We start from the raw sequence: 24582 nt of genomic DNA on the forward strand, positions 1-24582 counted from the left end.
TGAAAACCCTGCTTCCCCTCGCAGCTGTGGAATAACTACTTCCATTTGACCGTGGCGTTTCTCACTCACAAGACGCTGCAGCTGGAGTCCTTCTCTCAAGAAAAACGAAACAAGATACTGAACAAGTGAGACCATTTACTATTCATCAGACGGGTTATTAAAAATAACAAACAGATTGTGCGTTGTGTAGAATGTAAACAAAAATAGAGTACGTTTTATAATTGGCTAAATATGGAAGAAAAGCATATTAAATGCTGAAGAATAAATGTGTTTTTATTTTTAATACACAATACAAGAAAAAAAAGACTGGCTTTTGTTTTAAAAAGTCCTCATTTTTGAAAGCACATTTGTTTTCTTCTAATGTAACCTGAAATTGATTGGAAATCTTGTAAATGGCAAATAATGATTAATGGAATAATTCATCATAAATCATTTATGAATTTTTTAATGGAGTATCTACAAAGGCATACATTGGGCCTCATTAGCAACCATTACTTCTGTTCTCCTGTGGCACATTGTGCTACCGAACTCAAGTTCATCACATTAAAAGACTGATTAATCATTTGAAAACCCCATTCCTATTACGTCCGCTGTTGCATTGATTAAAGAAGTGGTAAATTTGGTTAGTGGAGCGGGTGAAGAATCAGGCTCTGCGGGTCAAATTATAGTGCTAAAATGGACCAAAAAAATTGAAATCTAATGTTCTTCTCAAGTTCTAAGAAATAAAGGGTATCCTGGAATTCAATAGTATGTACCACTCCATTTAAACAAACTGGTTTTAGTGGGAAGCCAGAGTACCTACCGGAGTTGGACAGATACCTCACAGGTCCTTATTTGCCAGCTTCTCAAACTAAAAGAACAAGAGAGTTTTTGATTCGATTTTATTGATATAGCGCAAATAATAGCAACAGTGGCCTAAAGGTGCTTTACATTGTACAGACCATACAGTAATACAGGCCCAGCAATCAGATGACCCTTTATGATTTACCGAATCCAAACTGGAAGCTGAAGAGGTGGCTGAAAGCTGAAGGCTCTGCCTCCCATTTTACTTTTAAATACTCTAGGAAGCGAGTGAGCTGCTCTATATGGGGGATATGGTACTACGAGGTAGGATGTGGTCTGATAATTATTTGTTCTATTTTTGTTTTCCTTTCTTCAGTTAAATATAAGATTTAAATCATATGCAAATGACTGCATTTTGTCATCATTTCCCGTTTGCACACCTCTTATGCCACTTTTGTTGTGGTTGTAGAGCATATTTTAACAACGCTTTGATTGAATTTTGCTGCAGATACGGAGACATGAGGAAGACTATTGGATTTAAGATCAGAGATATGTGGTATAATCTCGGTGAGTGTGCTGGACCATCTGGTAATGCTTCTGTTATCACAGAGTTTGTGGAACTGTGTATTCATTCCCTGCAAGTAATGCAAAGGGAATAACAAGACAATATTTTTTTATTGTCCGGCTTCATATTTTGTTGTTGTTTTGTTTGCCACATTATTAGATTTGTCCTCTCTTTGTTGAGAATGAAGATGCGGTTTATTGCCTCCTCAAATAACACTATGATGTTTCTGTGTGATAATGTTCGTTGTCCCTCAGGCCCCCACAAAATGAAGTTCATCCCAGCTATGGTCGGACCCATTCTGGAGGTCACATTAGTGCCTGAGCCCGAACTGAGGAAAGCCACCATCCCAATCTTCTTTGATATGATGCAGTGCGAGCACAACTTCAGCCCTGGACACACGTTTGAAACGGTGAAAATCTGCCTCAGAAGTTCGCCACTTTGGTGGTTTTTGTTTGAATTCTGCGAAAGCTGCTCCTGGCTAAATATGACATTTGTGATGCTTGTGTGATGGTGGCCTTGGTTACTTTATTTATTTTTTTAAATTCTCTTTTCATCTTTGCAGTTTGAAAATGAATTGATAACAAAATTGGATCAAGAGGTAGAGGGAGGCCGAGGGGATGAGCAGTACAAAGTCCTGCTGGAGAAAACGTAAGCCAGAGGAGCAGATCAAACAGCAAAGATTTCTTTTACCCGAATCTGTTTAAGGAGTACACCGCACTGATGAAAAACACTGATTCTTTCTCAAAAAGGGATTCACATAGGATTGCTTCAAAAAAATAATACAAAGGCCTTTCTGATTGTATTTTGATTCGGCTCTCAAGGAGCCAGAAGAGTGAGGTAGTCTGTTAGAATTGTAAGCAGTGTCTAATAAAGCGATGTCTCTCAGGGACAGAATGTACCATTCTGGAATAATAAAGCAAATTTTATTGTGTTTGTCAGAAAGAAAGTCAGGCTTTAGCAAAATGATGAACTAGAAATTTACCTTTACAATTGAAGAGTGGTCTATAAATGACTTTTGTTTTGTTGGGTATGTGTAGATTATTGGAGCACTGCAGACGCCACAGATACCTGTCCCAGTCAGGAGAAGAGCTGGCTCTGCTGCTGAGCAGCCTGCTGGAGAATCTACTGGCGTACCGCACCATCACACACGATGAGAGCCCCGAGCACCGCATGAGCTGCACCGTCAATGTGCTGGTATGCCCTCTGCCTATATTAACCAAAGGTGTAACGCTATTTGCAATATAAAGCAATCACCTGTGCAAATAGCTTGAAAGAAAATGTTTAAAGAAAAAGCATCAAATTTTCCCTCTTTTTTTCCTTCCTGCAGAATTTCTACAAAGAGAAGAAGAGGGAGGACATTTACATTAGGTGTGTCAGATTGAGATGTAAAGCCTATTGGTTTGCAGGCTAATGGGCGAGCTGTGTCTAACCGCTGTGCTCTTGTAACAGGTACTTGTACAAGCTGCGAGATTTGCACCTGGACTGTGAGAACTACACAGAGGCGGCCTATACTCTGCTGCTGCATGCCGAATTACTGGAGGTCTCTGACACATCAAAGCCTTTTTTTTGTTTGACAAAGAGATCTTTTTTTAAAGTCTGAGCTGTTTAATCTTTTTCAAGTGTGCTTCTAAATGGTGAACTGAATGCTTATTTATGGTTATTTGCTTTAACGCAGTGGTCCGACAAACCTTGCGCAGCTCATCTGATACCTCGGGGAGACGGGGAGCATGTGTGGACCCAGCAGGAGCTGAAAGAGAGGCTCTTCCAGGATATTATATGTTACTTGGACAAGGGCAAGGTGATTATTAGCTGCTCTACATGTGAGCTGTTGTCTTAGCATGAGGCTTAAACCACTCCAGAGAATGTCTGTTCTGTAAGTCAACATTGGCAAACTTCTCAGGAAGTTGCAAAAGCAACAAAAACACAGACCCAGCCACAAGACTTTTGAGTTGTGACAGTGTTTAGGCTTCTCAGTAGTTAGCGCATGAAGCATCAACTGTTATCCCCCGAAGCTGTGAGGTAGGGGTTTTTACCGAGAACAGCAGGGGGAACCAGATGGCGAAGTATACCTTGTGTTATGTTTACAGTAGTCCCTCTTATGACCGAGTGGTGCATGTGTCTTCTCAGATGTGGGAAAAGGCCATTGAGCTGGGCAAACAGCTGGCCAAGATGCACGAGAGCCACATGTTTGACTTCATGGAGCTGAGCCAGCTACTGGTAAGAAGAGATGCTTTAGAATTGAGTACTGCAAATAAAGCACTGTGATTACTGAAACCTCAGAGAAAGTCACCTTCATAAACAGATAGGGAAAACAACTGATATAAAGTGCAGACTCTCATTGTTTATGGCCTCATTAATACTAATTTAAATGAGCGTGATGACAAGAATTATGTGCCAGCTTGTTCGAGGCTGCAGCCGGTTCTCTGGGAAGGAGAGAAGAGAGTGTGTGCGGTAACCTTTTGCTGAGCTCATTTTCACTCCGACAGCGTCTGCTGATAGTGTGGAGTTTAATTTGATTATGTGCAGTCTAGTTATAAAGTCTCTCAGCGTTAGTCATTTTGTATATTTGTGCTTCAGAAGTCTTTTCTTGAAATAGTAAAAGATAATGAAAGTTTTGTTGCAGTGATTTTTTTTTTTTTTTGAATACTGTTATAAATGGTTTTATTTTTGTAACTGCTGTTAGTTTAATTTCAAAATACTGTCTTTGAACTGTATTTACAATCTTGTTTGGCTTGTGTTACAGAAAAAACAAGCTGAGTTCTATGAGAAAATAATGCATGCGATGCGGCCGCAGCCAGAGTATTTTGCTGTTGGATATTATGGCCTTGGATTCCCGTCCTTCCTCAGGGTAAGAAAATGAACACCTATCTCAATAAATAGAGACTTAGGAAAAACCCTTATGTACCCGTTGCTTATGCAGTGAGCTGGCTTTTTGAAAAATGTCTCGGGGCAATGTGCAATAATGCCGATAAAGGTTATTAGCTTTCTGATGACACGAGAGAATGTCAGCACAAATACAGCATCACACATGCACACCTCTCGTATATCATGGAAAATGAGGTTGATCATAATTCTTGCTGCTTATTGACTTTCATTTGATGTGTTACACAATTACACTTTCTGCTGCAGAATAAAATGTTCATCTACAGAGGCAAAGAGTATGAGTGGCTCGAGGACTTCAGCTTAAAGCTGCTCTCTCGGTTTCCAAATGCCGTGCGGATGACCAGCACAGCACCCCCCGAAGAAAACATTAGCAACTCCCCAGGACAGTGTATCCTTTAATGATAAGAAAATGCTTTTAAATCATATGTCAGCATTTTTGGACATGGAGTATTGTGACCCACCCCTTATTTCTTCATATTTTGCTTCCAAGAAGCCAGACTTCCTTGTGATTTTCTTTTTCTCTTTTCTTTTCCTTTCTTTTATGTGGTCTTCAGCCATAGTTCTGCAGGCCTTATAGATGTCTTTCAAAGTTTTTTCTTTGGAAATTGGCTGCTTTTTCACCCATTACAGTCCAGTTCTTGTATCTGACCCTTTTCAGAGGAATGCTAGTTAAGCTACTTAACCTATGAATTATTTAGGCATAAAAAAAAGGCCACCTAACTCATGAACCATTATTGTGGGGCTTGATTTCAGCCCTTGGTTATGAGGATCTAGTTAACATTGATGAAATTATGAATGCAGAAAAGTTTCATCAGAACAGGAACGGCATCATTTTTAGCATGGAAATGATCTAAAATAAACTATCAATTAAGTAAGTGCAAAAATCTTCATAGATTGGCCTCCTCAGAGTCCCAGCCTCAATATCCCAATATTAGTGAAGCAGTGTGGGATCGTTGTGACAGAGAACAAAAGGCAGTAAAATCCAAAGAAAAGGAGAACTATTTTACTATTTTACGAAAGCTTACCTAAGAGAGTGAATGTGCAAACAATTTTTTGCCTCACTGTATCTATTCTGTATTTCTGTAACAAAAAACCCCAACCCCCCAAAAGATCAAAGCAGGTCTAGCTGAAGATTCACAGACCAATGCAGATGTAAGAACCAATGTTTATGTCTGATACCTTCATTAAAGCTTTAGCTTTAGCTTTGGTCCATGGCTAGTTAGCACATATTAGCATGCTAAGAGAGTATGTTAGCACCAGCACTGTGAGAGTTCTTTTCTTACCTCAGGAGTACAATTTTAAAAAATAAGAAGGCACTTGCTTTTTTTTGCCAATTAAGGAAACTCTTAAAACCATACTGAGTTTGACTTGTGTTTGTTGTCTCTGCTTTTTCATATTGTCCCTCGTCTTATCCTTAGCTGAACTTCAGACATCCAGTGCTTTACTGTCAAGCCTGTTCTCACTTTGCCGAAGCAGTTTAAAGACAAGGGGGTTCCAGAGCAGATATTAAAGTGCGTAACAGAACACTTAAAGGCTGATTTATTTTCCCGTGGCTATCCTGGGATTTATGGTTCCCTGGGCAAAGCGCTAACTCAATGCTGTCCTTCCCTGTTCTTTTCCAGCTATTACAGAACCAATGAAGTGGACCAATTCCAGTATTCCAGGCCCTTCAGGAAAGGTGAAAAGGACCCAGACAATGAATTTGCGGTTAGGACTTTTTAAATTTACTTTAAAGCAATGACTCATATGTAAGCATACACTCATAAATTAAAAGAAGGCAGAAAAAAACCCTGTGTATGCACATGCCGCACCTCAAAGATTGATGAAGACATGAAAACGTCAGCCTTTATATTTTATTGTTATTTATTCTGCCCTATAGACCATGTGGATCGAGAGAACAACATACATTACGGCCTATCGCTTCCCAGGGATTCTCAAATGGTTTGAAGTCAAATCTGTCTCAATGGTAAGAACACTGGACTAAACCTTGACGCTCACACTCTGTGTTTTCTTATGTCGCATCGTTTGGTTCACTAAAATCTGTCCTAAAATACACTTTATTTTTAATGTGTGTCTTTTTAATGTGCAGGAGGAAATCAGTCCTTTGAAAAACGCCGTAGAAACCATGGAGAAAACCAACGAAAAGCTGAGTAACCTTGTGCAACAGCAAGCATGTGATCGCTCACTGTCCGTCAACCCACTGTCCATGATGCTCAATGGCATAGTTGACCCCGCAGTCATGGGTGGCTTCTCCAACTATGAAAAGGTCATTTAAAAAACAAAACAAAAAAACTAATATGACATTTTCTCTTCAGATTGCTTTTTTTTTTAACAGACAAATAATTTAAAAGGGATTTTTTTTGTAATTGGGTCATCTTATTAGGCTGGAAGCTTTGTGGAAGTTCTCAAAGCAAACAAAAATGGTTTCTGGACAACAAGCAGATTAAAAAAAAAAAAAAAAAAAACCATCTCGCACTTCACAGTGAAATACTGATTCCCGACAAAGACGTCCTCAACACACATTCACTCATTTTTGTTTCAATTATACCAGTGTGTATAGTAACTTTTGGCATGGATTTCAAAGAACAGCTCGTGCAGTACTGTGAATGCAGTTATACGGTCATTAACTAAAGTAACGGACAGATTCAAACTCTAATCTGATGATTGAATTAAAGGAACAGCAGTGCTCATGGAGCATACAGAGATCACAGAGAACATACTGTCCTCTGAGAAAACATGGATTTTGATGCATTTCACCTTGTTACAATACTTCTCATTGTTAGGCTCATCTCTGCATGAAAGGGTAATTATTTCTGTGTGTTTTTGAGCATTCCTGATATCACATCATCAAATGAGAAGTCAGTAGATGGAAATAAGCTTTGTCATTGTGGCTTTAGTCGCATAAGAACTCTTGAAGATTTTCACCATGGGAACAAAAAAAGAACAAAGAACAACAAAGTCATCCGTGACCCAGATGACAGCGAACAGAACTTCATACCAAAAATGATCTTTTGAATTCACCTGTGTTTTTTGTATTTCTGGTGTAGGTGGTGGTGTAGAAATACTGCATGTGGACATGTGGACATGCCAAGTGTTTGGCAGGCTGTACGAATTGATTATTTACTGCGACAACAGCAATGTAAATTGTACAAATGGGAAAAAAGGCTCCTTTTTTTCTTTTTCAAATTGAATATGTACAGTGCACACTAGAAGCTACCCTTTATATCTATTAAACTATAGTAGAACAGTGTCTCACTGCTTCTCCTTGCAGACTGCATTGTTTGCTGAATTGGTTTCATGTCGCTTGCACAGCTCTTAACTTTTTTTTTTGAGCCAGAATATAAAGCATTCAATCGACCAACTACTGCCAAAGCCCTCTAGTAAAACATAATTAATTCAACTCCAAACAATAATGGTGAATTATAATTTCTAAATCCTTTTTTTTCTCCCCCACTCAAAACTTCTGGCTGGCCTGTTGCTTGTTATGAGCTACAAGATTGTATTCATAAGTATACCACTGTGGCCTCTTTGCCACTCTTTGGAGCTCTATTCAATGTAGCCAGTAGCTGTATTTTAAGTGACAATGCTTTGACAACACAAAAAGCCCCCAAGTTGCCCAATTTTCATTCTGGTTCCATTCTCTGCAGGCTTTCTTCACAAACACCTACATCCAAGCGCACCCAGAGGACCATCAACGCATTGAGGAACTTAAACGCCTCATCGCCCTGCAGGTAAATCCTTCGCTTGTCATTGCCACGGTATCCATGACAGCAGCCTTCTAAAACACTTAGGTACTCCTCTCCCCCCTCCAGATCCCCCTCCTGGCAGACGGAATTCGCGTCCATGAGGAGAAGACAACGGAGCAGCTGAAACCCTTGCACAACCGCCTGGTCACTTGCTTCCAAGACCTTCGGGAGAAAGTGGAGAAGCAATATGGCGTCATAACTTTGGTGTGTTGCCAGCTCAAAAACTCAATTTAATGTAAGAGGGTGCCAACTTAAGCTATTGGCCCTCTTGCCTTCCTATCAAATGGTTCTCATTCAAAGCAGAGTGTACATTATATTAGTGCAGGACCATAAATCTTCCTTTAGCCAATCTATTGCGACCCGTGTTTTGCCTGTCATTGTGCTCCTCCCCTGCCAAGATCTCCTCTCCTCCCCCCAGTGACGCTTAATCCCATTTGTGTGTCCCAGCCCTGCTCTCTCACCGAGCAGAAGAAGAGTCGCGTGGGCTCGGTGGTGATGCCCTACATCCTGCCCTCCACCCTGCGTCGCATGTCCACTATCTCAACCATCTCCAACGCCTCCTCGGGCCTCTCCAGCGGCTCTGCTTCCTCAGACGGGCCCTCCTGCCTTTCCTCCCAAGAGTCAGTCCCAGCATCCTTGTGCTGCTTATTTTATCTACCTTTCCATCCTGTCTAGACATTGCTTACTTTTAAAATGACTTTTGTTTTCCTTGTTTGGAAAAAAAAGTGCACCGTCTATGCATCTGATTCTATATCTGCTTCATTCACAAACAGTTCCTTGTTGTCCCGTCCCAGAGATCGCAGGGCGTCTGTTCTGTCCCGCTCAGATGAAGACAATAGGATTGCTAGAAAGAACAGAAAGGAGTGGAGTGTGAGCAAATCCCAGAACCTCCTTGAGAGGCAGTCAGATGGAGATGAGGTAAGGCCTTATGCCCAAGAACTGTTTACACACTTCATATTTCTTCTGTTATTCTTATTCCCCTGTAACGTGCACTAAACAAAGGTACTTAAAAAGGCCGTGTTGTTATTGTGTCAAGTGTTTTAACTGTGAATCGGGAGCAGTCCCGTTGTGCTTAAATGGTTTTGCATTGTTGTGTTTTCCACTTTCATTCTAGACTCCTCCAGAGAAGCAGCAGAGGCCCAAGAGTTTACAGCTGGGAGACCGCCGGCTTACCCTCTCCCTGTTTCAGGGTGTTTCATCTCAGCTCAGCTTGTCTAACCCGCTCAGCCCTCTACCTGCCTCTCCACACACACCGCAAACACCACGCAGCTCCAGTATGTTACCCCCCCACCTCCAAAAAAAGTCAAACACTGCATGTCATCGTTTTATTTTCTCTTAAAGTTATGCCTTACACACGCAGAAACAGGAGGGCTCCGTTGTGTAAGCACATTCTGGTCTGAAGCCCTAATCAGGTCACACACACACCTCGTATTCACTGATGCATGTGGCCTGAAAAGCTTTTATTTCCTCTCTCCTGTCGTAGGTTATTCATCACTTCTCACTGACAATGATGTCAGAACCATTGACACCCCAGGGACTCCTCCACCCATGCCACCAAAGAAACACCCGCATGAGATTGACAACTCCGGGTTTTCTACAGAGGTACGTCTGCTCAGAGAAAATCTCACACACCCCCTTACAAATACATATTTAATGTCATGTAAACGCTAAAATATTCCGTTTTTATTTTTATTTGAAGTCCTAACACGAGCACTCTTCTCTTTTTCCCCAAAGTTTTCGCCTCCGCTCCCGATGAAAATTGAGAGCAAGCCTCCTCCACCGCCTCCAAAGGCACGGAAGTCAATGTTCCCGTCCTATGAGCACCCCCCCCAGTAAGATTATTACCCCCTAATTCTATGATTTGGCTGTGATTTATAAACATAGCTTCATTTGTGGCAGAGTGGAAACCCCACAGCAAGGGCCATCAGATTTTCAATGGGAAGCATATTTCTGATGCAAGTCGATTATAGTTCCAAGCAGTCCTTTTAATTTTGTTGTTAAGCTGCGAGGAAGTTTAGGTGTGGGATTACTGTCACAAGACTGTCATAAGGGTACTAACGTGCAAAAAAAATGGATATATGATTTTCAGGTACAGGTTTTAATTCTCTTTTTAGAAAAGATACTTTTTTTTTCTTAACACAAAGCGAATGTGGTGAACAAGGAATGATCAATGTTGTAATGTTATATTTTATTTGTAGACTAATCAGCCACAACATTTAAACCACACGCAGGAGAAACGAACACTGATCATCTCATTATAATCCAGCATCGTCCTGGGAAGTTTGGTCTTTCGTGTGGATGTTAATTTAACCATAAACACCTGCTAAAGCTGCTGCAGACCAAGCACAGCTACCCATGGGAAAAGCAGCTGGTAGCAATGGGCTCTTTTCCTACACCACAAAAAACTGCTCAGGACCTACTTGAAAGCATCCAAAACAGCCCAAAGCATTGACCTGGCCTCCAAACTTCCCAGATTTCAGTCCTATGATGCTTCCACAAAATGCACCAAACCCTCAGGGGACAAAGGATCTGCTCCCGATGTCCCAGTCCCAGACAGCACAAGACATTCTGTGTGGTCCCCTATCAGTGGCCTGTGTCCGAGTGTCATGAGAGGAACCTACTCAGAGCTGGTGGTTTTAATGTTGTGGCTGAACAGTGTGTGTGCTTATAGAGTGACACTGGATGACTCATTTCCCCTCTAGCTGTTTACCAGCATTCCATATTTGAACAGTAAAAAGCTGCATTAGATTCATATCGAACTTGATTGAGAGCAGGGAAAACAATGTACAGAATGTAGTTATTGTTTGTTGATGGTGTCTAAACCACAATGTTTCAGAGACACTGGATGGCATTATTGAATGTGCTGCAGATTATGCGTTTGTTTTGATGTTGATGATGAACTGAATACTGTAACCCGTGCATCCAAACTAAACTACATCATGTTGATGGTGAGGTTCAGTGAAAGGACGTTTTGGAAAATCTGCTTATTTGCATTGGTTAGGAGACAAGATCATAGATGCCACTCTTGTACCTTTTTAGTGGGCATGTAGCATGTAGCACAGACTGTGTATAAAAGACGAATGACATCACTGATTGGTTTGTGATTTCTGTATTTTTGAAGCCTCCAATTTAGCTAAAATCATGACAGCTTGCATTTCTGGAACAGGAAGTGACCATATTTAGGCCACTGAGTGTAGTGCTAAGTTATCAGCTAAGCTGCATCCATGGGTAAGATGAAACTATTCCAGGAAATTCCAGTAAAAAAACAAAACAGCAACAGCAGGTCCATGTTTGCATTGGTGCCCAGCAGATATACTAATGGCAACATTTGGTGATCTTATATTCTAATAGATCAGCTGACATAAACAGATTTGTTTGTTTCAGTTTTGGCCAACTCTTCTTGGATCAGCTGGTTTCATTTTTGTAACAGTTCAAATGACCTTAACTTTGAACCATGACTGAAGCTAATTATACATACAATCCCAAAACAAGTATTGTACCTGGCTATAAACATTCACTTCATCTCTGGGTATTTTTACACAAGAGTCTACGGGGACTGACTCACTTTTGGAGCCAGCTTCAGGTGATCTGTGTTTTTTGCACTTCCAGGTTGTTGCTTGAATTTAAGCCAAAAGGTTAGCTTAGCTTAGCATTAGACATAGAAGACACAAAAATACACCTGCCATCTGTAAAGCTCACTTAATAAATCAAATCACGAAACTATAAGAAACCTTTAGTTTAAAGATGACATTGTGTGGCAATCAGAAATAAGATCAGAAAGTTACTGCTCTTGGCCAAGAGATACTCATTCTGCCACATGTAAAACACAACGTTTCCCTCTTTTGTGAACAAATTAGGATATTTTATTAATCCCAGAGGAAATCATGAGATCTGAATTGTTTCCAGTCGGCAGCTGTTTTCAGTCCTAATGCTAAGCTAACTGTAGGTTATGGAGTCATCATTTAGACAATGATGTAAGTGGTATAGTCTCTTTCTCTTGTCAAGAGAGTAAATTTTCCAAACTTTCTAACTGGTCCTTTAAAGAACCCTAAACGCTATGTGCTACAAGCATAAATACCTCTGGAGTTCACTTTAGTTTGATATTTCAGGTGTGGGTAGATTTTCTTTTTTATCAATTAATTTTCAAGTAAATTATTGCTATTCGTTGAATTGAGTATTTCCTTAGTTTTGCACACCCAGTGTGTACAGAGATTGTTTATTTTGAGTGCAGTGTAATTTTTAGTATGATTTCAATATACACTTTTTCCTGTGCGCTGTCAAAATGTTCTAAAAGAAACAGTATGTGCAAAATCTCTGCATGTAAAAGTGCTTTAAGAATGATAGAGTTGAATCTTTTGTTAATTTGCCAGTGTTTTATTAAATTTACATTGTTTTTACAAGGGATTAACTTCTTTTGTACAGTGGAAATTCCTTAACGTGCATCAAAGACGTTTTATACAAACAATGCCTCAAGAGATATATGATGATCTTTTTTATGAACAAGCTGTTGTTGACTTAACAGAAATAAAGCAGTTTCTGAAATGCCTGCAGACTCCCTATTTTTTTCCCTTTTTACCCCTATGATTATTTGAAAAAAAAAAAAAAAAAAAAAAAAGCCTTTTAGCTGCAATCTTACCTCCATACAGAATACAGATTACCCTCTGTACCCTCGGTGGAAACGCAGCACTCACACAGACAGTTATCGGGATGCTGTTGATGGCGTGAAAAAAATTACCCACTCAAGCTCAAAACATCAACAAACTAGACACAGAAGTGGTGACCTATGCATTTCAAACACAATTAGAGTTGGTGTAGGTAAACGATACTTTACTTTAGCTCACTGGTGCATAGGCTGGAGAGGCTTTTTGTGTGAAAGCAGGGAGGACTTTACGCAATTCTTCTAGGAATTGTGGGATGGTGCTGGTGTTGCTAATCTGTATTGTTAATGGCCTCTTCCTTCCTGTTGGATAGTGAGGTGCGGGGGTATCTTTCTCCCTTCAAGTCTCATGGGCAGTGGACATTTAAAGGGATGTTCACTCATGCAAAGGAAGCAACGTAATAACTGCCAACTTTAGCTGGATACTCGGGAACATCTCCATGGAAACAACCTCATAGTGTAAGAGGTTTGCGGCTTAATGCTGTAACAATTCCAAGGGCAGAAATCACAACAGCATTGTTCCTTTCTGTTGCAGACGTCTTCCCAGTCTCCTCTCACCTGACTTACAAGCAGGTGGCACATCAGAGTGTCTGAGTCATTCCACAGTCTGAGGTCACTCACACAATTTCCATTTCCTTGAGACAGCACTCAGTCGAAGTTTGAAACATTTTTTTCCACAACACAGTTGCAAACTCTTACACTTCATTTATCAGACATAACAAAGTACTTAAGTACAATTCTGAGATACTTCTCTTAGATATTTCTGCTACTTTAATTCTTTTATTCCAGCCCACTGTATTTTAATTTAGATCTTACTGCGGAAGCTTGGGCGGCTGCTTTTCAGAATATTTACAAGTCATTATAAATTAATTTGCGGTATAAAATTCAATATAAAATTCAATAATTTATTTTATTTTTCAACCTGCAGGATTTTTTTGGTCACTTGGGGTCAGCAGAAACAAGCTGTGAATACAAAATAAGACATACTGTCCTCCTTAGTTCGTAGACAACATATAAGTTCCAGGTGGAATATTTATTTTTCATCCATCCATCTGATTTGGGGTTGCTGGAGCCTATCCACAGGGCAGGACACAGGGTACACCCTGGAACAGGTCATCGATCTGTTGCAGGGCTAACACACATTCACACTTGTGGCCAATTTAGGAATCACCAGTTAACTCAACCCCATGCATATGTTTGGACTGCAGATTGAGTACCTGCAGAGAGGGATCATGTAAACTCCATATGGAAAGGTCCCAGCCTGGATTCAAACCCAGCACCTTCTGTGCTAGCCACTGCACCACCATGCCACCCCTGTTTGTTATAATTTCACTCATTTAAAATGATAATTATCGCATTTATTGCCTTTTGTCTTTTAAGTCTTAATTTGCATCTTTTTTTATCTTCCACTAAATGCAGTGTAGTTTTAAAAAACACAAGTATTTATTTATTTATTTATTTATTGCTTTAACTGTCAAAGGAAAAAGTCCAAAAGTGATCAATAAAACAGCTTTAGTCTACCGTATGTGCATATGGTAGTTAAGACTGGGTCCAGTTTGAGCAGCTACAACTGTAGCCATTTCTTTCAGTTAATCACTGAAGAAATGGCCATTTGTAGCCATATTAGCGCTTTTATTTTTTGGTTCCTTTTATTGTATTGAGCTGTTCTTGGCCTCATCTTTAACCTAACTTGCCCCTGTTATGTTGAATCCAGCTCCCTCCAACAGGGAGAGGGGAAGACGACAGGAATGGAAGCGGAGGCCTTGGTACGACTTAACTCCCCTGCATCAAAGGATAATACGCCCTTTCTTACTTTGTCCGTTTAACAGCTGGAGGGATCCCGAGTCTCTGTGTGTAGTGGGATTAGCTGCACTATTGTATCTCTGCTTTGAACCTCACTAGGTGGTGCCAGAGGGTGTGAACTAATGTAGCATTGCAAGGAGGTCTGCTGCATTTTTTTTTCATTTTTTCCTTTTTATAAAAAAGCCCCTCTATTTACTCAGAGTAGGTTTGCTGGGCATGAGTGCACTTTTCAGGAACACCAGCTTCATATCCACACTCTCAGCAACAGCTACATAAAGTCACACCTGGGAGCTGTCGAGTGCAGGTATACACGATTCTGTCGAGGGCCAGCGAACACATATACTAAAAAGGAGGATGTTGGGGGGGGGCTTCTCTTCATCAGGTTTGTGTTTTTTTTTCCCCCTCATATGGTGCGGGGATTTGGCCTGGCATCCTTCCAGCTAACGTGCAGGTTACTCCAGTCCCTGTGTGCAGCTTAAACTATCTGCAACCTGAGTGAGGGGGGGAAAACTCTTAAAGCCAGGTTCTGCATACGTTCCTGTTTTATTAATATGCTCTGTACTCTTACCTCAGTCACATGTATTTTTTAACGTTTTCAGATGGGCCCCGAGTTACATCATGTCTAAGCACGCATGCTTTGGGATCTGTTTTACAGGCCTAACTTATTATTTGTACTACTGAAATATTAATATTCATAGGTACTGGCCTGGTCAGCTGGTTATATGGCCCCGGTGTGCGTTCACTTGCAGAGCTCTAAGTGGCCAGCACAGCTAAAATCCCATTCTGATGCAAGAAACTGTAATTAATGGTGATGCAGCAGGACAGTAGTCATTACTGAAATTGCTAGCACAAAAGATAAAAGAATACTTCAAAGTTTTTTAATAAGTTCAGACAATGACCAATTGATTTCAGCACAAAGACCTCCAGCAGAAAGCAAATTGGCTTTTTTTTTTTTGTCCCCCAGTTTTTAACTTTTGAAGGAAGGCTGGCTTGAGTCTTTTGTTCGGGCACCTTCAGACAAGACAAATACAGTTATTCACTAAGCCAGAAGTTAAAATCATGTATCAGCGTTTTCCAAAGAGTCCTCTTGCCGTAGATGAGCACCACGGCAGCAACGGTCGTGTAGAGCGATGTGAAAAAGATTGTGAGAGAGAGGGTGCTCTCTTGGTGCACCACAATTTTGTAGTTGACATACAGGTCAACCACGAGCAGGACAAGGAAGTTGGCCACTAGACCAAGAGCCATTTTGATGACCCTTATCTGAGTGCCCAGCTTTGGAGGGTGGGTTCCATTGGTGCTAGCTTTCATGTGCTGGAGATGGATGGCCAGGTGAACAGAGATGGAGATGCAGCATTTCACCATGACCACCCCTGGAAATACATCAGAGAGGAGCAAGTACATGACTTCATAAACCTTCACAGAAGTGGTGTCAGAGAATACAAGTCCACAGTCTCCATTTGCTTTGTAGGTGATGTTGCCAACCGCGTTTCCAGCAGTGCTGCTAGCTGCGTTGCCAGCGTTAAACAACACAAGCTTTGGCAAACAGGTGGCAAAACCAAACAGAGGGATGAGAATCACAGCTATGGTCACGTGCTTGACGATGACATCTTGGGCGTGTGTGTAGCAGTGGTTGGGTTCGTGAACCAGTTTGGTGCTGTAGTAGAAAGTGAGAAAGCTGCTGTTCCACATGATGATGAACTTGAAGCTGAAGGTAAGCACCAGCAGGATAGCGTAGCCTATCTGGGCAATCTGGCAGTTACTGTCCACCTCATCCATGGTCATCCAGAAGTAGCAAGTCATCTGGTGAGCAATACTGGCCACCGACAGAGCCATGGTGATAGTTTCACAAGGCGTCCACTGCTTTTTCTCCTTGTAGTTCAACACACTCATCAAAGAGATATAGGAATTAAAAAAGACAGTGGTGATGCCCAGCACACCCGTCATTACCCAGAGGGGATATTTAATTAACACAAGCATAACCCCAAACTCTTCTGTGCCTTAAACTTTAACAAGGATACCGTAGTCTTTAAGTCTCCGTGCAACACTCAGCAGTCTGTGTGGGCTTCTGAAGTGCTTTGGTTTTGCTGCGTTCAAAGAGATGACAAGAAGGGGGGAAGAGGAATAATAAATTATATACACACACTCCAAAATCAGATGATTCTTCATTTCTGTCACAGAATTGAATCAGTCATAGCTTGTCAGAAGGGCCCGAGGAAAAGATTCACACATTCAGCATTTGAAATTCATTAAACAGATACAAACAGGCCCAATTAAAATCTTTGGTCAATGTTTGAATTTTATGCCAATTCTGAAATTTAAGGTGGTCACATGCAAAGCGAACAAGTGAGGTAAGAAGGTTAGAGTAATTAGTGTAGGAAATTCCTACACTAGCGAAGCTCACCTGGGTCAGATATTGTGTTTTTTATTGCCGTGAATCCAACTGAAGGTTTCTGCTTACGTTCCCTTTGCCTGTTAGTCGTGACAATACCCGGTCTGGCTCAATAACTTTGGTAGCAGCTGAGGAATCCTTTGTTTTGTTTTGTTTATTCAAGCATTAATCCTTGCCTGGAGTTGTCTGCAGGATGCACACGCAAGGTGAAAGTCTTGGATCTAAGTTTTCTTTTCATGGGGATTTATATGTTCACATTGGGTACAATTTGCATCATCCCTGACCACAGGTAGTGGCGACAGCTGGTTTGCATTGACATGAGGTGGACAGGATATGTGCTCATTATACACAGATCAAAAAAATAAATAAATAAATAAAGGGACAATTTGAAAACATCAGATCTCAATGGGAATCGATGAGCTTCTGGACAGTCTGAGCTGCAACCTGGCAGCATTGGATGGACCAAAACACAATTGTCCAGAGATTTACATCCATTCAGGGGTATCAATTCTTTCATTGTCATAGAACTGCCTGCATACTGTCATCACATCACCCGAAGGAACTTTAATCCTGATACCTAAAGGCAGTTAGGGCGCTGTTGTCAAGCTTGTAGAGGTCTGTGTGTCCCTGATTGAAATGCCTTCCCAAACCATCACTGAACCATCACTAAACTAATGATGTTACAGGCAGCATAACATTCTCCACAGCTTATCAAGACTTTTTCATGTCTGTCACAAGTACTCAGGGTGAACCTACTCTCATTCGTGAAAAGCACAGGGTGCCAGCGGTGGACCTGCCAATTCTGGGATTCTATGGGAAATTCCAATCGAGCTGCACAGTACTGGGCATCATGAAGCCTATTTCTGGTTGTTTGGTAAGAGACATTCACACCAGCAGCCTGCTGGAGGCCATTTTTTAGCTCTGGCAGTGCCCATGCTATTCCTCCAGATACCAGTCCTACTGATACGGGAAGAACCTTTTATGACCCTGTCCAGCTCTCCTTAAGTAACTGGCTGTCTCAAAGAATCTCCTCCATTCTCTTGAGACTGTGCTGGGAGACACAGCAAACCTTGGCACCTCATGCTGCCAATAATAACGCTGACTTCAAATTCAAAACTAGTGAAAAAACAGTCAGAAAAGACGAGGAAGGAAAAATGTCAGTGGCCTCCACCTGTAAAACTGGTTCTGGGAAAAATTCCTGTACCTTTGGGTATTGTCTCATTGTTGCCCCTCTCGTTTCATTTCATGACCAACAAAGCAGCTGAAACTGATTAACAACCCCCTCTGCGACTTAACTGACCAGATCAATATCCCACAAGTTTAATTGACTTGAGGCTGCACTCTGATTAAAAAGTCCTTCCATTTTTTTTTGAGCAGTGCATATTGATATCCAATGACTTTACTGTACGTCTGTCAGTGCAGCACAGCAGCTCAGCCAATCCACAAACCACAATCCAACACGCGCCGCATGCAAATACTTATTCCTGCTGTCCGCCACATATTTACAAACACCAAACCGCCCACACGCCCATTTACCTGATAAGAACAGCAAATCACCTTTAAGTCACCTTCACAAGCCGTGCTCATGCAGCACCTTATCACTTTAGCTTGTGCTGTGGAGCACCCCAACTTTCTTTTTAATGAGGTGCTGACTTAAATTATAGTTCAACTCTATTTAGATTTCTTGTTTACTCCATTTATCCAGTCAAAACAAGCAAGATGCTGATTTCATAAGCACACAGTATGGCTTTCCCAACAATCTGCAGTCACACTTTTCTTTATAAAAAAAAAAATCACCTTAAGCCAAATTTCAAGGACAGATTCTGCCTTTTTGTTGCACAAGAGCATTAAAAAGCAGTTTTCCATACAAAAGCTCTTTGAAAGCAGACTGCGGTGGTAGCCTTTTCTTTTTTCTAAAAATAATAATAATAAAATATTTTTTACTATGCCAACCCTGTTAAAACTTCTGCCCTCCAAAGCAAGACTGCGATTTTCCAACGAGGCTTCCAGAACAGTATTTGTAATTAATTATTGTATCCGTTTTCCTGCTTCTTGCATGGATCAAAGGACAGGCTAACGTGTGAGCACATGAGAAAGCTTGACGGATGTACATTTACTGGGAAAGAAAGGGGGAAAAAATACTGGTTAGAGCAAACAGAAAGTCACAGACATTAACACGGACCCACAGAGGATGTGTTTGTCTTCTTGGGAAGCAAACAAACGACAAAGTCAAGCACAGCAGAGGCACATTAAACACTGTGTTATGCGAGTCTGTTGGTGTAGCTGTGTGGTGGGTTGGGATGGGGTGCCCCTTGCCCTGAAGGGGACTGGAAACAGAATTACTGACCAAGCCACACCACTACCAGCAGCTTGTATTCATTCAATATACGCACCTTTTGAAGATGGGATCAGGAGGAGATGTGCCTACAGCCCCACCTCTCTTCAAAAGAGAGGTGGGGCTGCAGGCACAGTGCTGACTCTGCTTACTGAAGGTGTCAGCTGCAGGTCAGTACCTCCAAAGTTAGACTAAGAGCTAGTTTACCTTCTTCCTACCCCCTCCCCAAAAAGATCAGACATGCATCCCTGCACAGGACATGAACGAGGCAATTCTGCTTCGTTTTGCTCTACAAATTATTATATATATTTTTTTTACCAGAAGGCAAACTGACATAAAGAGGGTCAGAGGTAAAGCTAACTATTCTAAAGTGTCCCCAATTATCGAGCCACTTACACCCCTGAAAATAGCAGCAACTGTGAAAGCTGTGAGAACACATCGAGCATATTAAATGACCAAGATTTTGAGGGTTTTTTTTAAACAAGAACTTTGCACTAGATATTTATTTTAATGGATTCTTCATTCGTTAATCTCTCTAATTAAGTTACATTTGTACACATGTGACCCATGTGGACCGACAACACAAACACCCGAATGCCATTTACATTTATTGTTCGCCTTGACTTGCCAATTAAAACATTAAACTGTACAAAATAAAAAAAAATAACAAGAAGGAAAAAAAGCACCATAATAAAAAATAATTGCTATATACATTTTACATACAGTTTTAAAAATTTAAAAAAAACAAAGCAAATCTTATTTGTGATTATGAAAACCTGTTCTTGTGTTTGCTTTACACTAGCAGTGATGTGCTAAAGTGCTTCATGAAAGTCAGCTGATACATATAATATGTCACATGAGGGTAGGATTTTATGAGTCAGTAGCTATGCAAACACTCCCATTGTTCCCTGGTTTAAAAAACATGTATATATTATTGCACCTCTTGGCCCTTATATACTTCAGACACAGAATATTATTTAAAAGGTGTTGAGTCTTTTTTTTTTTATCATAAAGTGTAGTTGAGCACTAAAAATAAAATTAAGAGCCTGTTAGGCTTGAGGTTTGTGGTCACACGGCGTATCCATATTTAGGGTCATATGTGAGGTGAGCGGGTATCTCCCCGCCTGTGGTCGACCCATTGCTTCCATTTGTGAAGATTGGGCCCGATTCATTGACTGTAGGCAGATTGCCCCTTATGGAACTGTAGATGACGCCTTGGTGAGTGCGGTATCCCATCACCGAGCGGAGGCTGGAGTGCCGGCTGGAGTGCATACTGGAGTTCCTGCTCGGGGGCCTGCTCTCCGGGGCCTGCGCATCCTCCCTGGGAAAGCAGAGTCACGCAGGTTCTCAGTTAAGCTGCTGCACCGATCTGAGATCGTTTGACAGATGCCTCAAACGGCCATAAAATACCTTATTTCATTCGCGACCTCCTTCTGGTAGCGACGCTTGTGGCAGCAGCAGATGAGAAGCCAGATGAGAAGCAGGAGGAGCAGCAGAAGCAGCAGAGCGCCTATCACAGCGCCAGCTATCACACCTGCTTTATTGGTAGCTGGAAGAGGCAATGTATTGCTTAGAAATCAAACGTGTGCAGCTCACCTTCTTGAATTCCAAATCCAACAAGAGGATTATATGTGATTTTGCATAAAAGCAAGTCAAAAAAGGTACCTTCAGGATATGAGTGTTCAGAGCTGTTAAACTGAAAATAAGATGATGATATTGTAGACTTACGGTTGTATGCACGCAGTACGTATTTACACTGCCCTTTGCCCACAGCGTTTGCTGCCTCGCAGACATAAGTTCCAGTGTTGCTGTCTGTATGGTTCTTTATCAGAAGCTCCCCACTCTGTTGGTCTTAATGAAAGAAGACAGCACTGAGTACAAGCACATTACCTACACAAACACAGCCGCATTAGTGTTTAGAGAAGAGCATTCTTAGAAAAAGGCATCCTGGTGCTAAGTTGCTTACTTTGAGTAGCAGTGGATGGAATTGCAGCTCCGTTTTCTCTCGTCCACACATAGCTGATGGGTGAGGATCCTTGACGGGATACGCAGCGGAGGGAGACTGTGCTTCCTTTCTCCTCACCACCTTCAACCCAACACTTTGGCGTTGATGGGGGAACTAATGAAAAAAAAGAAAGAAACAACCCATATGGCACAAAAACTATTTTAGTGCAATGCTCTGATTCAACACTGAAGCATCTGGGTATGGCTGCAGTGAGGTAATCTACTGAGACAGAAAGAATGGAGGAGCCTTTGCATTCCATGTGAAAGAGCACATTTAAAAGCAGACGGCTGAGAAATGAAACAAGTTAGACCGGTTAAAAAGAAAGAAAGAAGCAAAACAAAAAAAGCAATTTGTCCTCACCCAACACAACCAGTGTGATTTTTCTCATGTCAATGCCTGGGAGCTTCTTGACTTTACACTGGTATGTGGCGGTGTCTGAGACTGTCACACCAGTGATAGAGATTGAAGCATCTCCCTGGTCGGGGTTCCCTGTAAAACTGAACCTTTTGGAGACGCTGTTGTCCGTGTAGTGGGTCTGGCCACCTGAATATGATAAGATCTGAGAGGCAAGATTTGCACTGAGTAATGTCTTATTTTTTGATTCAGGTTTTCCAGCTAACTGAGCCTAAATGCAATATTTTCTCTGTCTTTCTATAATTCCTCTCTGTCATCACACATGCAACATACCACTGTGTCCTTCTGTGTCATGTCTGGACTGACGTTGGACCACTCAATATCCAGCGATCCTGTGTCTGCTGCGGCTGGAGTATAGGTGCATCCCAGTTTAACAGTCGTTCCCGTTGCATACTGAATGGTCTGCGGCCCCGTGGATGTTATCTGCATCGCCTCTGTTAACATGGGATGAAACCAAAAATTCTATTAAGCTCCGTCTAACTTAGAACAATGCTTTCTTTCTCCATTGGATTCTTACAGTCGTGTACCCAAGTTAAGAGACAGAAAGAAGACAAAATAAAATGAATTTCGCTCTCAAACGTATTAATATTTCTCCCACTTAATGGCATTCAAGCTCTGGGCCTGCGCTCCTGTGCCGTCTCAGGGAGGAGAAGAAGTGCTGATGTGAGACTAATAGGCCTTTTAAGTCAAACTGAAGATTTTGAGGGCTTGGACATGAATTAAAGTAAAAGTTTATTTTGATTTTTGGGTTGGGGTTGCATATTAAATTTAACTTATTAAACTCTGAAGGCTTATTAATTGTCTGAAATATATCGGCAAATAATGATGAAAGCTGAACACATGAGCTAGTTACGAGCAGTCTCTGAGTTGACACACACTCCCCGCTAACTCACTCTTTTTGGCCTTAGATTTTTATTCAACTGTTGCCAGAGTCAACACTGATAGCGTGGTGACACATTTCAACAGATCAGAGTTATTTATCTCGATAATGTTCGACTCTATCTTCTCGCCATCCCTCCCCCTTCGTTCGGGTGTCCAACCTTCAGAAAATATCTAAATGGAGCTCAAATCAAATCAGCCTCTGTTTTGACATCGCTCATCATTAAATCCACTATAACCCTGTGAAAGCACTCGGAATGCACTTTAGTGGCACCACAACAAAGCAGAGGATGTCAGGGGTATTTATGAAAGCGTATACAATGGCAGATGTGATGAAGTGAGTGTGGAAAAAAACAAATTAGTCAGTCAAATGTTTACACCGTGAAAGCCGCCCTCCCCAACTCCCAGCACCCCCCAAGGGCAAAACACTGGGATCTAAAGAAGATGCGATTTCCACGTGAAGAGGCCACTGAGCTAACTTGCCAGTAGGTTCAGCCACTGAGCTCAGTACAAACATGCACATCCCTGTGCCCTCCCCTCATTGGCAAATACAAAGGTTCCTCACAGTTTTTGTCTTTGTTTTGTTTTGTGTGTGTTTCCTCCTGCTCACCCCTACTTCTTCTCTGGAATAATTTTTTGACTCGTCATAACAGCAGAAGCAGAAGTAGAAGTGTTTACATCAATGATGCAGAGGAATTTAAAGGAATTGCCATGTACAATGCTAAACCCTGGATGTCGCTCATCGTAAATAAAATGATGGTTGGAATACTGCCATCATTAATGTTGTTTATTTCTCCTGTGAATGGAAATGCACACGCCCAGGTGCTTTCCTCAAATAGTCACGATAGAGCCGAAAGAATCAGTCATGGCTCTTTATATAAGGCGGTGAACTTTTGGTCTAATTAGGAAGCATTATCTGAATAATGAAGGGGACGTTGAGGTTTGAGGGTTTTTTCTGGGCGTATTTGATGTAATTTTTTTTTTTTTTTTGCATTTTTATGTTGCTCTTATATTTAATACAGACAGCTTGGATGGGGGCCTGAGGCTAATTACTCCCCTGGTCACAATAAAATCCATCAGGGTCGCGCTTTGCAAATGCACATAGCTGTTTGACCCTCAGCCACAATAATTTAAGGTATGAATGATATGCAGGGTGCTTCTCAGCCATCCCCACTACAAACGCACCCTTCAGTGAGTACGTGAAATGGTCAGATCATCAGCTGAGTTACAGTGAACTGTATCTGCTGTGTGGATCACAAATCAGATTCAGGTTCAGAATTCCTAAGAAAAACAACTCTTCTGCTCGTGATCATTGTGTTCCCTGATTCAACATGCTCAGAAACCTGAAACAAACTCCTTAGATGTAATCAAAAAGAAAGAAAAACCCCACACTCACCTGTTCTTAGCTGAATTGTCACCAGAAACAGCACAGCCACCTTTAGCCTGACGCTCGTGAATGCTGGCTCCATTTTCAACCTGAGAGCAAACACACTATCAGGAAAATAAGAGTTTTAATCTAAAGGCTTGTATTTGGCATCAAAAAGCAAAGATGTCTGCCATCATTTACCTCTCCCCCAGAGCCTTTATCACTTTTGCTTAGTTGTTTATCTATAAACTTACATCACCTGAGAACTCAGTCGTGACGGTTTATTTTGTGTGTGTGTGTGTTTGTCTGTACAAACTACCAAGAAAATCAAATGTTGATCGATAAATGCTATAAAGGGAAGAAATAAAAATAACAGCTCTGACATACCTTAAAGTGAAGACACAATCCACAACAAAAGTGTGTCCTTGAAGGCTAACCGGTGTGACAGTACAGGTGTAGCAGGCTTATTTTGTCCTCGGGTGAAACTCAGGAGCAGTAACTATGGCCACACCCTCTGTCCATAGTGCACCTGTTGGCCACTCCTAGACTTGGAAACACGCCAAGCCCCCTTCATACTTGTTTTTATTTTTTCTTGTTTGAATAAAAGATAATCAAAAAATGTGAAAAGAGACTTTTGCTAGTTTAGGTTTCCAGTCTCTGTGTGTGTCTTGGCTGAAAACAGTTTAATAAACACCTACATGTACTTTCTTGCTTTTTTCACAGTTTTATCTATCATCTATTTATCACATCTATCATC

The 24582-nt window shown here is 41.2% G+C and overlaps 3 protein-coding genes across 6 annotated transcripts in view; 1 reads left to right on the plus strand and 2 right to left on the minus strand.

Moving 5' to 3' along the window:
- The window catches only part of dock5 (dedicator of cytokinesis 5), a 38659-nt gene extending 26136 nt beyond the window's left edge, over positions 1-12523 (plus strand). The window contains exons 30-51 of one of the 3 annotated variants that reach the window (XM_040019203.1): positions 25-125; positions 1292-1350; positions 1603-1757; positions 1911-1996; positions 2386-2542; positions 2676-2716; positions 2798-2888; positions 3024-3146; positions 3476-3565; positions 4092-4196; positions 4478-4619; positions 5661-5742; positions 5854-5938; positions 6111-6197; positions 6321-6497; positions 7879-7962; positions 8044-8181; positions 8425-8597; positions 8772-8895; positions 9092-9251; positions 9461-9579; positions 9712-12523. In XM_040019203.1, the coding sequence (XP_039875137.1) occupies positions 25-125; positions 1292-1350; positions 1603-1757; positions 1911-1996; positions 2386-2542; positions 2676-2716; positions 2798-2888; positions 3024-3146; positions 3476-3565; positions 4092-4196; positions 4478-4619; positions 5661-5742; positions 5854-5938; positions 6111-6197; positions 6321-6497; positions 7879-7962; positions 8044-8181; positions 8425-8597; positions 8772-8895; positions 9092-9251; positions 9461-9579; positions 9712-9813 (2481 nt within the window). In that variant the 3' untranslated portion in view covers positions 9814-12523. Of the gene's footprint in view, positions 1-24; positions 126-1291; positions 1351-1602; positions 1758-1910; positions 1997-2385; positions 2543-2675; positions 2717-2797; positions 2889-3023; positions 3147-3475; positions 3566-4091; positions 4197-4477; positions 4620-5660; positions 5743-5853; positions 5939-6110; positions 6198-6320; positions 6498-7878; positions 7963-8043; positions 8182-8424; positions 8598-8750; positions 8896-9091; positions 9252-9460; positions 9580-9711 lie in introns of those variants that run through there. The other 2 variants (XM_040019202.1, XM_040019204.1) reach the window with 2 other exon arrangements.
- Positions 12524-14872: 2349 nt separating this feature from the next.
- On the minus strand, positions 14873-19518 carry LOC120726007. Its single transcript, XM_040019207.1, has one exon. The coding sequence runs from the start codon at positions 16412-16414 to the stop codon at positions 15470-15472; it is 945 nt and encodes a 314-aa protein (XP_039875141.1). The 5' UTR covers positions 16415-19518; the 3' UTR covers positions 14873-15469.
- Positions 19519-19649: 131 nt separating this feature from the next.
- vsig8b (V-set and immunoglobulin domain containing 8b) lies at positions 19650-24347 on the minus strand. 2 transcript variants are annotated; one of them, XM_040019206.1, is made up of 8 exons: positions 24213-24347; positions 23856-23935; positions 21854-22014; positions 21527-21725; positions 21128-21280; positions 20890-21012; positions 20572-20710; positions 19650-20482 (listed from the first exon to the last, which is right to left on the minus strand). In XM_040019206.1, exons 2-8 carry the CDS (start codon positions 23926-23928, stop codon positions 20230-20232), a joined length of 1101 nt encoding a protein of 366 aa, XP_039875140.1. In that variant the 5' UTR covers positions 23929-23935; positions 24213-24347; the 3' UTR covers positions 19650-20229. The 2 variants fall into 2 exon arrangements, with proteins under 2 accessions (XP_039875140.1, XP_039875139.1); XM_040019205.1 differs by having other exon boundaries at positions 23856-23950; positions 24213-24346.
- Between the last annotated feature and the right edge of the window lie 235 nt (positions 24348-24582).

This window comes from Simochromis diagramma, unplaced genomic scaffold (genome assembly GCF_900408965.1).
Source record: "Simochromis diagramma unplaced genomic scaffold, fSimDia1.1 OVJJ01000822.1, whole genome shotgun sequence".
Classification (NCBI taxonomy): Eukaryota; Metazoa; Chordata; class Actinopteri; order Cichliformes; family Cichlidae; genus Simochromis; species Simochromis diagramma.